This window comes from Carcharhinus amblyrhynchos, chromosome 5, assembly GCF_965287045.1.
Source record: "Carcharhinus amblyrhynchos chromosome 5, sCarAmb.v2.hapA, whole genome shotgun sequence".
NCBI lineage: Eukaryota > Metazoa > Chordata > Chondrichthyes > Carcharhiniformes > Carcharhinidae > Carcharhinus > Carcharhinus amblyrhynchos.
Genome location: NC_137328.1, coordinates 98,882,266 through 98,897,689, shown reverse-complemented (window position 1 = coordinate 98,897,689; position 15,424 = coordinate 98,882,266). Strand labels below are relative to the sequence as shown.

The 15,424-nt window shown below is 43.2% G+C and overlaps 1 protein-coding gene and 1 non-coding gene across 2 annotated transcripts in view; one reads left to right on the top strand and one right to left on the bottom strand.

Annotated features, from left to right (window-relative positions):
- Positions 1-13,916, bottom strand: part of LOC145343225 (ankyrin repeat and death domain-containing protein 1A-like) — a 50,638-nt gene extending 36,722 nt beyond the window's left edge. The window contains exons 1-6 of the mRNA XM_080189305.1: positions 13,613-13,916; positions 5,909-6,012; positions 5,271-5,369; positions 2,414-2,512; positions 1,712-1,813; positions 88-186 (exon numbers count right to left, since the gene is read on the bottom strand). Coding sequence (XP_080045431.1) covers positions 88-186; positions 1,712-1,813; positions 2,414-2,512; positions 5,271-5,369; positions 5,909-6,012; positions 13,613-13,730 — 621 coding nt within the window. The 5' untranslated portion in view covers positions 13,731-13,916. The remainder of the gene's footprint in view (positions 1-87; positions 187-1,711; positions 1,814-2,413; positions 2,513-5,270; positions 5,370-5,908; positions 6,013-13,612) is intronic.
- Positions 2,591-2,661, top strand: trnad-guc (transfer RNA aspartic acid (anticodon GUC)). Its single transcript has one exon. It is a non-coding gene; the product is annotated as a tRNA-Asp (tRNA).
- Positions 13,917-15,424: the final 1,508 nt, after the last annotated feature.

Below are 15,424 nucleotides of genomic sequence, written 5' to 3'. Positions count from 1 at the left end.
AAGTTGCTGGCCAATACTCAAGAGATATTGAAGGTTGAACAATAGGAAATATGGCCACATAAGTGAAAAGTATTCAGATGCTATTACCTTATCCTTCTCCTGTGTGTTATATTCAAACTCCTTCAATGTCTCTACCATTTCCAGACATCCATGTTCAGCTGCCAAGTGAAATGGCTTTTTGCCTTTCTGGAAAAGAAGATATACAGTCATACGCTGCACCATCACCTTCACACTGTACACCGGTCTCTCCTCAATAATCTTATCTGGTGAGTCTGGGATGGATAGAGGTAGGAATTGATTCTCCTGAATCCCTACCACCCACCATTCTCTGAGGGCAAACCCATCAGGATAGGCTACACCTGCCAAGATACGAGTGGACAAAAATTAACTACATGTCAATGAGAGAAACTTGATATCCAACCTTTATCCCACCCATTGCTATGCCTGGAGATTGTGTGGTGCAGTGGGTAGCATCCCTGCCTCTGAGCCAGAAGCTCCGGGTTCGAGTCCCACCTCAGGACTTGATGGCCAAGGAAGTTATGTTCAAACACGGTCAAACAGGTTGAGTGTCAACCTGAAAATGTTTCCAACACGCTAACGGCTGGTGATAAATACAGGAGAGACTCCAAGTCAGCCACGCTTGAGGTGGAGTGGCTCCCCTCAAGCTGTAAGCACCCCTGACAGACCAGCAACCTGTCCCACAAATATTAGCTACGGAAACAGACGAAAGCCTGCCTTAGGGTCAGTAGGTGCAGGATGAGAATTGGAATTGGAATTGGAATGGGAATGGGAATGGAATTACTATGCCTTGACATTTCATGTTCTAAGATTAATGGCAGAGGCTGGTGGTGCATCAGGGCAAAAAGTCAATAAAAGCAGCATTGCCATGAACTGGCCTGTCAATGTACAAATTTTCAGGTCAAGAATAAAGATATTGTAACAGACAACACACTATCTCACAAGACCAGGTACATTACTTCCCACCTCTACAATGGCCTAACATTCCCAGAAGCAGACACCAAGAATCCTGCCTACTGTATGTAAATGATTCTGGACTCACAATATGGCCAGGGTCAACGAACATCTCAGGGGTGCACAGAAGTGCTGCCTAATCAGGGCAGCGCAAAAAGCCAAAGTTCACGAGGTACTAGGATGTTGCCTGGTATGGAGGGCATTAACTATGAGGAGAGGTTGGAGAAACTTGGTTTGTTCTCACTGGAATGACGGAGGTTGAGGGGCAACCTGATAGTAGTCTACAAGATTATGAGGGGCATGGACAGAGTGGGTAATCAGAAGATTTTTCCCAGGGTGGAAGAGTCAATTATTAGGGGGCACAGGTTTAAGGTGCGAGGGGCAAAGTTTAAAGGAAACGTACGAGACAAAGTCTTTACACAGAGGGCAGTGGGTGCCTGGAACTCACTGCTGGAGGAAGTAGTGGAAGCAGAGATGATAATGACTTTTAAGGAGCGTCTAGACAAATACACGAATAGGATGGGAATGGAGGGATATGGTCCCCGGAAGGGTAGGGGGTTTCAGTTCAGTCGGGCAGCATGGTCGATGCAGGCTTGGAGGGCCGAAGGGCCTGTTCACGTGCTGTAATTTTCTTTGTTTTTTTGTACTGATTTGTTTGATCAAATCTTGTGCACAAGGTTTCCCCTTTTCATTCCGAATTATCCATAAGAGTGAACGATTTGATCTGTGTTTCACATACCTCAGTGGGCTTGTTCAAATCCAACTGCAAATCCTTGACTATATATTGTACGATAGCAGTATGATTATTTTGAGCTGCACAGTGGAGTGCATTCATTCCTTCCTAAAGACAAAAACAAGCTCATTTACATCTCTTCAGCAATGGGCAACTGTAATATTAAAAAATATTAACATTTCACCTCAGCCAATGCAGTCAATCTAGAAAACATCAGTCAAAGAACGCAGCACCTTCTAGTGCAGTGTGTGGGACAGAGTCCAGCCATAGGTTTCTGTTCTAAACTTGTAAATTGCTAGCTATTGTTGGGCTTTAGGACAACAGTCCTCTTCCCCCAACTCCTTCACCACCACCACCACCACCACCACCCCCCCCCCCCCCCCACTACCTGGGGCTTTGTCCTCATCTTGTCCTTCTGACTTTCAGACTTTTCTTCCTCGACTTTGTGTCTAATTGCTGAGTCTTTCACTCTATCCTACTCCAAATTTCAAGTATCAACATGTATTCCGATTGGCCGACTGCTCTCCAAGGTGGGAACTCTGTCCAAGGGTGGACGGATGTCCCACCTGCTGCCAATCAATGCTCAACTAAAAGTAAAATGGCAGCACGTCTGTCAAAACTGGCAGGGATGCATTCCAAACAAGCCAAAGTATTCCAATAAAGAGAGTATTGCTGCCACTCTGCGCATGTGACTAACTCCACACATACCTCATTTCTGGATTTTCGATCGGCGCCTTTTTCTACCAACATTTCCAAAATACTGAGGCTTCCAAACCAGGCTGCGAGAAGGAAGGCATTCATTCCGTACTTCAAAGAAAAATGAAAATATCTTTGTCAGCTACAAGGCCATCATTCTTCGAAAAAATCTCTTCCGATGCTGCAGCAGCATTGGTGGTTCAGTGGTAGAATTCTCGCCTGTCACATGGGAGGTCCAGGTTCGATTCCCGGCCAATGCAAGAGCAGTATTTAATTCCTCTCTGTGTCGTTGTTACTGTGTTCCTTCCAATTGATGTGTGTGTCAGCTGCATTTAATTTGGGTGGCACAGTGGTTTGCACTGCTGCCTCACAGCACCAGGGACCCAGATTCGATTCTGACCTTGGGTCACTGTCTGTGTGAGTTTGCACATTCTTCCCAATCCTGCACGGGGTTTTCTTCAGATACTCTGGTTTCTACCACAGTCCAAAGATGTGTGGACTAGGTAGATTGCCCCTTAGTATTAGGGGGGCTAGCTAGGGTAAATGTATGGAATTATGGAGATACGGCCTAGGAGGGATTGTGGTTGGTGCAGACTCGATGGGTTGAATGGCCTCCTTCTGCACTGTAAGACTCTATGATTCTATATCAGATGCAACTGAGTGCAGGAGAAAACATAATTACTGGCCTTGAATCATGCAGCATGGAAGGAAGTCATTTGGCCCATCACGTCTGTGCTGTCTCTTTGAAACAGCGAAATAATTAAGCTGATCTTTCTCTCCACCCTATCTGTGAATGCAGCACTACATTCTACACACTCTCCTTTCCTCCTCCCCAAGTACTCTATGAACGATATGCTTTGTCTCTATAGTGTGCAAGAAACAATACTTTTCACTGTGTAGTAATACATGCGACAATAAAAAATCACATCAAATCCTGCTCCCTTGCTTTCTCCTATAGCCCTTCAAATATTTTTGTTGAATTTCCCCTCATCCAGATTCTTTTGTGAATTATCTTAAAATTGACAGTGCAATCAGATTAGGACCACTTATTCGTAATGGTTCGAGAGAGGCAGGTTCACTGCCCAGGAGCCAAAGAAAAGAAACTTTCATTCTTCAGCACTTAGACCATCAGTTTGCACATGTCTCAGTTAAAAATTGATATCATTTACATATTAGCACAAAGCTTTAACAATTTGAATTCAAGAACTTTTCTTTTAAAAGAAAATATAATGGAGTCACTTCAGGTCTAAGAAGATTAGTTCTATTCATGTGTGAAGAAATGAAGGGAGGGATTTTCCACCACTGGTTTGGCCAGCAGTGGGATTTTCCAGTCCCGCCATTGTCAACGGGGCTTCCCATTGTTCACACCCTCTGCCACCGGGGAATGGCCAGAAAATCCCAAAGTGTTTGCGGGATCAAATTAAAATAATACATTAATATCATTCCATATGAGTACTCAGGGTACACTAAGAGATTAAACACTCTGGCTGGATTGATTTGATTTATTATTGTCACATGTATTAACATACAGTGAAAAGTATTGTTTCTTGCACTCTATACAGCCAAAACATACCGTTCATAGAGAAGTAAACAAGAGAGTGCAGAATGTAGTGTTACAGTCAGTGCTACTGTGTAACTCAACAGTGTGTAGAAAAACAGATGCTGAAGTTCAGAAATAAGATCAGAAAGTGCTGGGAAAACAACAGGGGGCGGCACGGTGGCACTATGGTTAGCACTGCTGTCTCACATCTCCAGGGACACGGGTTCAATTCCAGCCATGGGTGACTGTCTGCCTGGAGTCTGCACATTTTCCCTGTGTCGGTGTGGGTTTCCTCCAGGTGCTCCGGTTATTTCCAAAAGACGTGTAGGTGTGGTGAATTAGTCATGGTAAATGTGCAGGGAAAGGGCGGAGGGAAGATGCTCTTTCAGAGAGTCAGTGTAGACTCAATGGGCTGAATAGCCTCTTCCTTCACATTAGGGGTTCTATGGTTCCAGGTCTGGCTCAACTTCAGAACCGAATAGGGATAGACATGTGATAGCTTTTATACTGTTGAAATTGGAGGTGGGGGAATGAGGTGGGGTAAGGTGGAACAAAAGGGAAGGTCACAGATGGGTTAAAGGGTGGGGAAGATTAAATACCAAAAACGTCATGGAACAAAAGGCAAAGGGAGTGGTAATGGTTGTAATAAAGAAACAAAGCATAGGTCCAGAGTACATGTTAATAGCAGAATAATTCTTCTTGTTCCCTCTCCACAGACACTGTCAGATTTGCTGAGATTTTCCAGCATTTTCTCTTTTCATTTCAGAATGGGTATACTGAATTTGGCCAATTGTGTAAAAAGGGTGACACCAGGTCATCTATCCATTATATATCTGTGTCTCCAAAATTTCATTTCTAATGTAAATGGAAAGCAGGAGATATGTAAAATGGGAAGTTGATCTGATAGCACACATTTTACAGTTGCTCCAAGTCAAAACTGTCCCTCAAAATATTTTCCAGTCACATAAGAAAATAAGTTTACTATGACACAGTTTACTATGTAGTGCAGTAACTTGTGCCCCAGGCTCTGAGCCCATCCAGAACTTGATGACCAAAAAGCTTGACCACCGAGGTTGAGTATCAACCCGCAAATCCTCCCAACCTGGCAGGCAATAAGAGCAGGAGAGATTCCTGGTCAGCCATGTGAATACTGACATGTGATGGGAAGAATCCATAGCTCCACACTATAACATGCATGGAAAAGTGAATGCTGTCACAGCAACATGGCCTCCTCGAGTGAACTGTTATACATCCCCACCACCACCCACTGTACTATGAAGACGTACAAACATTGTGTTACAGTCAGCTGGCAGTAGGAGTTTCACAAACCTTATCTTTTACGTCCACCACTGCATTGTGTTTGAGAAGAAAGGTAACAGCATTTTCCTTCACGTTAGCAACAGCAAAATGTAAGGCAGTGCGATCTAACTGCTCAGAAATAGAGACAGGGTCAAACACAACTAGTTCATTTTACAAAAATACGTGCTGTACTGTGTTGTCAATTCCCTATCATAATGTTGTTATATCAATCTATTTCATTTAAAAATACGGATTTCTTCCAGGCATTGGGTTTCCAACTCCACTTTGGACATTTTATCTACAATTAGATGGGGTGGGGGGGGCAGTGAATTGTACGGAGCATAAATTTTACACACTATTGTAAACACAGTTGTAATTTATAGAAAGGATTTCTACAAACTTGGGTGGAATATTTAGTTTGCATGATGTAGAAGTGTGGATTATTCTGGTTCCCACCCTGCACAGTAATTATAGCAGAGGCAAAGGAACTAGCAGTGGGACAGGAGGGTGATATACAAAACAGGCTCAGTTAAATGGCCTCTTCTTACTCCTGTTATAAAATTTATGACATTTATGCATCCAAAAAGTCATGTTAAAATGGAAGAACAATGAAATCACTACTGTATAAAGAAACTACCATCCTGTAGCACATGAGCCTTATTACTTACTTCTGTCTTAATGTTAATGTTGACCTTATTTTGTAAGCATTTTGACAAAATTGCTGCATCGCCGTCTTTAGCAGCATTAAGGAATTCCTTCTCTGCTGGCAACACTATTGGAAAGGGAAACATGGGCAGTTACCAGTACGTTCAGTGAACACATGAATCCATCAAAGTTTTAATATGAATGAAACAAGACAAATTTACATTTACAGACTTCCGTTTTTCCTGATTTAAATCCACATTCGAAAGCAACAACTTGCATTACATAGCAGTTTTCATATTCCGACATTGTCCCCAAGCATGATGAGATGATTCACCCTTTGACATTCTGTATTATGGACGACTGAGGCAGCCAATCTGTGCCCAGCAGATACAACACAACAGCAAAAGATAAACAGCCAGTTTGTTTTATTTGAGTATTGTTTGAGGGAAGGATGTTGGTTGGGTCAGCCTGTCCTTCCTCAAACATTGTAATGGAATGTTTACATCCAGCTGTCCAAGTGTAAAAGATCTCAGTTTCACCCCTCATGTGGTACAGTGTACCTCTGGCAATGAAATGCTCAACTACATCGAGAGTTGTGCTCAAGTATCGGAGTGGAACTTGAAGGAACAACATTTGACTGAGGTGAGGGAACTGCCAACTGAATTATAATGACAACTGAACATAACCATCTGAACAAGTGGAAAGACCGCATTTCAGCTGTCACACTGGACATAAAATCACATTTGAACAAACTTGTTTAAAATATGCTGCGTTTTTATTTCCTGACTCATGCTCTTTGGAAAGAGTTGAGTCAAGTTCCAATTGCAACTAGCTGTAATTGACTTCAGGGTTTGTCCATTTTTGGTGTATATCAACCATGCCCTTAAAAGAACAGGCCTGTAGGGTGTGTTGAAGCATGGCTGACCAAGCTGCATTTGAGGGGAAGCTAGACAAGTATATGAGGGAGATGATTCTGCTGATATATTTAGATGACAAAAGATGGAAGAAAGTCAAATGGAGGGTTAACACCAGAATGATTTTGTTTGTCCGATGTAATCCTATATATATCGGAACCATGTTTAAAACTCTCAGCCACTCATGGACAATGCCATGGGAAATCAGCTAGTGCAGTTGTAGAAAAATATTTCAGTTGGGTTATTTAGTCAGATAATTGTCTCTTAAAATTGCCCTTTTTCACCCCCAAACCAACAACTTATAGCATTAGGAAAAACAGCTTAAAGCATGATGCCAGACCTTGCATGATACCATAGTGGTTAGCACTGCTGCCTCATAACATCAGGGACCTGGGTTCAATTCTGGCCTTGGGTCATTGTCTGTCTCCCCATGTCTGCGTGGGTTTCCTCCGGGCGCTCCAGTTTCCCCCCATGGTCCAAAGATGTGCAGGTTAGGTTGATTAACCTTGCAAAATTGCCCTTATTGTCAAGGGAATTAGCAGGATAAATATGTCTTGTTGCGGGAATAGAGCCTGGGTGGGATTGTGGTCAGTTCAAACTTAATGGGCTGAATGGCCTCCTTCTGGATTCTATGATTCTCTTGATGTTCATTTCCACCCTCGATTTGAGAGTATAAATATCAAAGTCCATCAGGATGAATAATCCCCAAAAGGTGCAGGATGCATTTCCTTTAACATTTAACACAAAACTATTTGAACATTTTTGAATTGCTTTTGTTGATATAACTGTAAGTGCTATAGGCTGCACATCCATTAAACTCAATGGCTGTGATTTTGAGCCTGTGTTAGCCATCAGCAGAAACACTGACACAGACTGAAAACTCAGCGAGAATCGGAGGACATGACTCTCAACAGCGAGATTGTGATTTCTGATTTTCAAATCCCCTTGCCAGTGAAATAACAAGAAATCCGCTGCAGATGGCCGGGACCCTCATTTTAATACATTATAATGTCAATAGTGAGCCTTTCACCTAGAACGTTACCCCGCAGTGCATATTCATCGATCTCCAGTATATGCTCAGGTTGCCATCACCCTCCAGGTGCCAACAGCAGAGGGCACAACACTGAGTACACAGGGGACCCAGATAGGTTCACCCTGGGGGGGGGACCTGTCCACTGGCCTTACGGAGCCATTCAGTCACATTTTCATAGAATCTCTACAGTGCAGAAGAAGGCCATTCAGCCCATCGAGTCTGCAGGGATATGGGGAAAAGAAGTGTTAGATTCAAAATTGGCTCAGTGACAGGAGACAAAGGATAATGGTCAATGTATTTCTTTTTGTGCATAGAAAACAGTTTTCCGTGGCTTCCAGTCTTGAGTTCTTTGCTGAATATTGTATATATTAACAATTTAGATTTAAATGCGTGTGACATGATTGGGAAAAGATGACACAAAAGTTGGCCATGTAATTGATGATTAAGAGGATAGCTATTAACTCCAGAACAAAATCAATGGTTTGAATGAGTGGGTGGAAAAGTGGCAAATGGAATTCAATCTGGAAAAGCGTGAGGTAATGCATTTGAGAAGGGAAAACAAAGCAAAAGAATATTCAATAAATGGGAGGATACTGGCAAGGGGGGGGGTAGTTGAGGAAGTGGGAGACCTTGGAGTGCATATCCACAGGTCCATGAAGATGGCAGGACATGTGCATTGGTGAAGAAAGCATATGGAATGCTTTCCTTTACTGAACAAGGTATTGAATACAAAAAACAGGGATGTAAAGCTGGAACTGTATAAAATGCTGGTTAGGCCACAGCTGGAATTTTCTGTACAGTTCTGGTCACCACATTACTGGAAGCACATAATAGCTCTGGAAGGAGTACAGTGGAGGTGTACAAGAATGTTGCTGGGATAGAAGATTGCAGCAATGAGGAAAGATTAGACAGACTGGGGTTGTTTTCCTTGGAACTGAGGGGCTGGGTGGGTGACCTGATTGAGATGTACAAGATTATGATGGGCCTAGAAGGAGTAGACAGGATACTAAATTTCCCCTTGTGTCCAAAGATGTGCAGGTTGGGTGGATTGGCTATGCTAAATGTGCAGGGTTACAAGGATAGGCCAAAGGGCCTGCACTTGGGTGGGATGCTCTTTCAGAGAGTCAGTGCAGACTTGATGGGCCAAATAAGAACATAAGAAGTAGGAGCAGGAGTAGGCCATCTAGCCCTTCGAGCCCGCCCCGCCATTCAATAAGATCATGGCTGATCTGAAGTGGCTCAGTTCCACTTTCCCGTTTTCTCCCCATAACCCTTAATTCCCTTGTCTATCAAAAACCTACCTACCCGTGACTTAAATAAATTCAGCGAGGTAGCCTCCACCACTTCAACGGGCAGGGAATTCCAGAGATTCACCACCCTTTGAGTGAAGAAGTTCCTCCTCAACTCCAATCTAAACTGCACCCCCCTTTATCTTGAGGGGCCCTCTTTCTGCACTTTAGGGATCCTATGGTTCTATGGAAAGACTTGCTTCCTCTAATGGAGTCATCAATTACTAGGGAGCATAGATTTGAAGTGATTGATAGAAGGATTGGAGGGGACATGAGGGAAAACCTCTTCACTCGGAGGTGATGGATGATTGGAATTCACTGCCTGAGTTGGCAGTGAAGCAGACACGCTCATCTCACTGAAAAGGTACCTGGGTCCGCACCTCTAGTGTTGTAACCTGCAAGGCTAGGTGCTGGAAGGTGGCATTAGAATGGGTAGCGAGTTTTTATGTTCTTCAGCTGCCATAGACACAATGAGCTGAATGGCCTTTTCCTGTTCTGTTACATTTCTATGGTTTAACATGGGAACAAGAGCCTGCCATTCCAAATGTTCGTTATATCAAGAGTTCATTAATGGAATGCTTGTCACTTGTCTGAATGCGTGCAGCTCCAATAAAGTTGAAAATAAAGTAGCCCACTTCATTGGCATCCCATCCACAACTTTAAACATTTACTCTCTTCAGTGTAGGTGAATAGATGAGTAGCCCCATTGGTTTCCTCTGGGTACTCCAGTTTCCTGCCACAATCTAAAGACGTGCAGGTGAGGTGGATTAGCCATGCTAAATTGCTCCTTAGTATCCAAAGATGTACAGGTTAGGGGGATTAGTGGGATAAATGTATGGGGCTATGGGGATAAGACAGGGGGTGGGCCTGGTTAAGATGCTCTGTCGGAGAGTTGATGCAGAATTGATAAATGGTGAGGCAAACAATGGTGCCATTCAAACCTCTTTATGCAGCAAGTGGTTAGGACCTGGAATGCACTGCCTGAGTGTGGGGTAAAGGCAGATTCAATTGGGGCATTCAAGAAGGAATTGGGTAAGCACCACAAGAGAAATGTTGTGGGGCTACAAGGAAAGGGTGGAGGACTTGGACTAGCTGAGTTTCCCCTGCAGTGAGACAGCTGCCCAAATAGCTTCCTTTATGTTGTATGTTTCTATGATTCTATGCTTCCCTACTGGTGCTTTATGGCTGCATATCACCTAAAAGGTGCACTCGCCAGGGCATCTTTAACGGCAGCTTGCACATCAAGACCGAGAAAACAAGGGCAGCAAAGGCATGCAAGCTCCCTTCCAAGTGACACAATGTCATGACTTGGAAAAATATCACCATTTCTTCACCATCGTTGAGTCAATATTCAGCCTGCATCAAAGTCCCTCAATGTATCCATATATGAATCAATACCACTTGGACTGTAAAGGTGGCAACTCATCTTCTGAAGGGTAATTAGGAATGGGCAATAAATACTGGCCTTGCCAAAATGCCTGCATCCAGAAAACAAATCTGAAAGAGATGAACAGACTGTAGATTGTGATGACAGTGTACAAATGATATGTGAATACATGGTGTTTTTTATGTTTCGGGAGAATGTTTCAAAGTTCAGCTTTTTTCTATAGCTCATCAGTATGTCTGGTTGGGAATACAGCTTTGATGCTGGGAGAGCAGAATAATTACTCATTTCAACTTTGCAAGTGGTTATGTTAAATAGAGTTAATGGACTTTTGTTTACTTAAATTCCTCTGGGATTTTAGATTAGAGCGATTGACAGGGTCAAGTGATGTTGTGGTTTATGTACAGTCCTGGATCTGTAGCAGAGAAGAAACAGGCTTTTGCAGAAAAGGACAAAGAACAATGAAAATTACAGTACAGCAACAGGCCCTTCGACCCTCCAAGCCTGCACCGACCATGCTGCTCAACTGAACTAAAACCCCCTACCCTCCCGGGGACCATATCCCTCTATTCCCATCCGATTCATGTATTTGTCAGGATGCCCCTTAAAAGTCACTACAGTATCCACCTCTACTACCTCCCTGACAACGAATTCCAGGACTCACTACTGTGTAAAAAATCTGCCTTTACATGAGGCTCCAATATAGTTGCATAATATGAATATAGTTTAAGTAATTAACCAGCTTCTAATATAGTGACCGATATTTGAAATGCGTCCTCACAAAAGATGGTTAAGTCCATATCAAATGACAACCTTAAATAGGTGAATGAATATCTGTTTCTGTAAGGGACTGAAACTTAAAAGGATTAATCATTAGAAATAGATTTGCAGATATTCAAGGTAACTGAACAGATTCGCTCCTGTTATGATCATTGCAAGGTCAGCAATAAACCGTGTGTTGTTCTAACTTTAAATATAGGTTGTGAAGCTGTGGATGCTGCATCAATTCAAGCTTTCAAGACTGACGTCAAGAGATTTTTATTTGCAAGAGTAAGGGTATCACGGGATATGGAGTAACAAGGCTACCTCGCTAAATATTTTTAAGACGCGGGTTGATGGGTTTTTGATAAGAGAGGGGATTAAGGGTTATGGGGAGAGGGCGGGAATGTGGAACTGAGCCACGACAGATCAGCCATGATCTTATTGAATGGCGGAGCAGGCTCGAAGGGCTAGATGGCCTACTCCTGCTCCTATTTCTTATGTTCTTATGTAAATGAGGTCAGCCATGCTCAAACTGAATGACAGAACAGGCTCAAGGAGCTGAATGATTACTCCGGATCCTGGATTCCTATTTCCATGATGGGTTGATCATAGATCATTAAAGAATTCTAATTCCCTGTAAGTAGTTCCCTCCCAATCTAGTAAAAATTAGGAATAAGTGGCTCAATGTACTTTTTGCATTTCATGTTGTGTTATTTTCTTACAATACTAAGTTTATGCACCTTGGAATAAGTTAAAAATTTGCTTTTTACAGTCATTGATCACAGAATAGAAGCCTAACCATGTGTGACTGACCAAACCAAATCTTCAGTTTAAAAGGATCTATATCAGATCTTGCCAAAAGTCTTCATTATCAATGACAATGATTTACACTTTCCCAAGAAAGCAAAACAACAAAACCACAGGATTCCAAACCCAAACCATGGTAAAGACTTTGAATCCCTTACAGTGAGATAGCCTTACATGGCAGCCCAACATCCAATATGCATCAGCTCAGTGGAAACATTCTCAAACTTTGAGTCACCCCATTACTGAGATTTAAGCATGTGTATTCTTATTCAAATGAATTAGTCATCATAGATCCTTCACGCCCATCTAAATTACAATAATATTTCATACTCATAATATGAAAATGTTGCGTGTATTTGTTGCATTTCAATGATGCATTTAAGAAATCGGGTATTTACTTATCTGTTTCCGTGAGATTAATGTGCCTCCTGATCTGCCTTATCCTTGGCAAGGGCACAAGAACAACAGAGACCCAGGAAAGGCAAGACCTGAAAGACAAGGTGCTGCATGATAGCAGGAGCCCAGTGACAGTTTCAGCAGGTAGAAGGCAGGGGCACAGGTAGAACGGGGACGTGGGAAGGGTGTGGGGAGAGCAGGGGCCTGGACATAGTTGGAACGTGGAAAGACAATCACTGATTTAATATTGACCATGTGAAACTGGATAGTCAGCCACATTATCTAAGCCATGGTGTCATGAATCCCATTCCAAAGTCTACATGGACCCCAGTTTGAGAATCACTGATTAAGGCAGATACGCAGTGCAATACGAAGGAAGCACTGCCCTGCCTGAGGTGCTATTTTATGGATGAGACAATAAATAAAAACGTTGGCTGCCCACCCAAAGATCCCATGGCACTATTTAAGAAACTTGGTAGTTTTCCTGATGTTCAACATCCACCTTTTGACCAATATTTAAAACAAATGATCAGGTCATTATCACATTGTCACTTAGTGAAACCCTGCTTTTATACAAAATCACTCCCGTGTTTTCTACATGATGATAGTGACGACAATTCCGAAGGGCTTTTTCAACCACGCTGGGCTACGCTGAGATTGTGAACACTATGTACTAGTGATGAGCAACCGGCAGTGCAGGGGCCACCTGCAGCCTACCAGATATTTTGGTGACCTTTGCCCACGCACTGGGTTTGCCACAGTCCATTGGCTTGTGCCCGTGTAGTTTTCTTCCCCTAGCAGTACAAGTGATACACATATAAAACAAGAGAAGGTGAAGTGCGTTGCATTCTGATTGTATACGGAATTGAAAGTTTGATTAATATATGCATATTTAAACGTTTTCTTTAACTCATTACGAAACATTTGGTGTTTAGTAGATTGATTCACAGATGTAGCCCATTCACCAGCCTGGATTGCCGCTGGTTGATTATAAAACAATACAATATTATTTTGTTCTGTAATGTGTTGCACAACTGGATAAAATGCGGAGTTTTCTCTGTATGGGTGTCTGAAGGCTGTTATGAAGCCGACACTGTCACACTGTAGCCTCCCCCCCCCCCCCCGATTTGATCTGAACTCACGGATTTCCATTTGAGGTGAGCCATCCCTTGTGGGACCCTTGACGAGGTTCCCGACCAGTTCCTTCACGTTTCCAACTTGAGGTGGCATATTCCACAAGAAATTGTTGTTATTCGACATAATGGTGAATGAAACCCGACTGAAATATACTGACGACCCTGGCCGGTGATATTCGAAACAAAAAAAAGTATGGACTATTTAGTTTGGCGCGGTGCTGGATCCTCCTGTAGGCAAGGCAGGAGCGGGTGAAAGTTTGTCTCGCTCCGATCACATTGCAGCTTTCACACAAACAGCCCTGAAGGCAGAAAGGTGTTGATTCAATGGGGTGAATTGTTTGGGAGGAGGTAAACCCAGTGCAGAGGGAGTGGCTGCTGCTGCTGCCCGGGAGAGTCTTTACTCTGTATCACCCTGTTACAGGGGGAGTCACTGTGGCAGGATATCCACTGCTGCTTAACCCCAGCCCGCTTCTCAATAACATCAGCAATTAGGCGAGGCCCCGCCAATTGATCAGGTTTTAAAATATCACAGCTTTTGGGGGAATAACTGTGGCCAGATTTTCTCTTCCCAGTGTCTCCTGCAGCAGCGAAGCTCTCACTCGCCGTTGTTACCAACAATTCAATCAGTAATGGCTACAATGAGCGTCTTTGCTGCACCATTTACACATATACACAGTTACAAAATAAGATATCTGGTGCCATCCTCACAATCCGACCAGAGCTGAGCTAAATAGATGAGAGCAGGTGTGTACACCTTGCTGCTCTGGAGGCCATTTAGCCCCAGTTTATACTTCACACTGGCTGGGTTTTCTACTTTTAATGTTAAGAGGATCTTTTGAAAAAGACTATTCTGGACCAAATAAATGGTTAACAAACCATTTGACCAAACTATTTGTGATTTTTACCAATGACTTGGAAGAGGGGGCTAAAGGGTGGGTTAAGAAATTTGCTGATGACGCCAAGATTGGTGGAATAATGGATGAGGTGGAGGGTTCTTGCAGGCTGCAAAGAGACATTGATAGGAAGCAGAGCTGGGCAGAAAAGTGGCAGATGGAGTTTAACCCTAATAAGTGTGAGGTGATTCATTTTAGTAGGACAAACTTGAATGTGGATTACAGGGTCAACAGCAGGGTTCTGAGGAATGTGGAGGAACAGAGAGATCTTGGGGTTCATATCCACAGATCTCTGAAGTCACTCAAGTGGATAAAGTTATGAAGGAGGTTTATAGTATGTCAGCGTTTATTAACAGGAGGGTTGAGTTTAAGAGCCATGGGGTTATGCTGCAACTATACAGGACCTTGGTGAGACCACATTTGGAATATTGTGTGCAGTTCTGGTCACCTCACTATAAGAAGGACGTTGAAGGATTGGAGAGAGTGCAGAGGAGATTTACTGGAATGCTGCCTGGTTTGGAGGGTAGGTCTTATGAGGAAAGGTTGAGGGAGTTGGGGCTTTTCTCTTTAGAGCGGAGGAGGATGAGAGGTGACAATAGAAGTTTATAAGATGATGAGGGGTATAGATAGAGTGGACGTGCAGAGACTATTTTCTCAGGTGGATATAGCTGTTACTAGGGGGCATAACTATAAGGGTCATGGTGGGAGATATAGGAGGGATGTCCGAGGTAGATTCTTTACCCAGCGAGTGGTTGGGGTGTGGAATAAACTGCCTGCTGTGATAGTGGAGTCAGACACTTTAGGAACTTTCAAGCAGTTGTTGGATAGGCACATGGAGCACACCAGAATTATAGGGCGTGGGATAGCTTGATCTTGGGTTTGGACATAGCTCAGCACAACATTGAGGGCTGAAGGGCCTGTACTG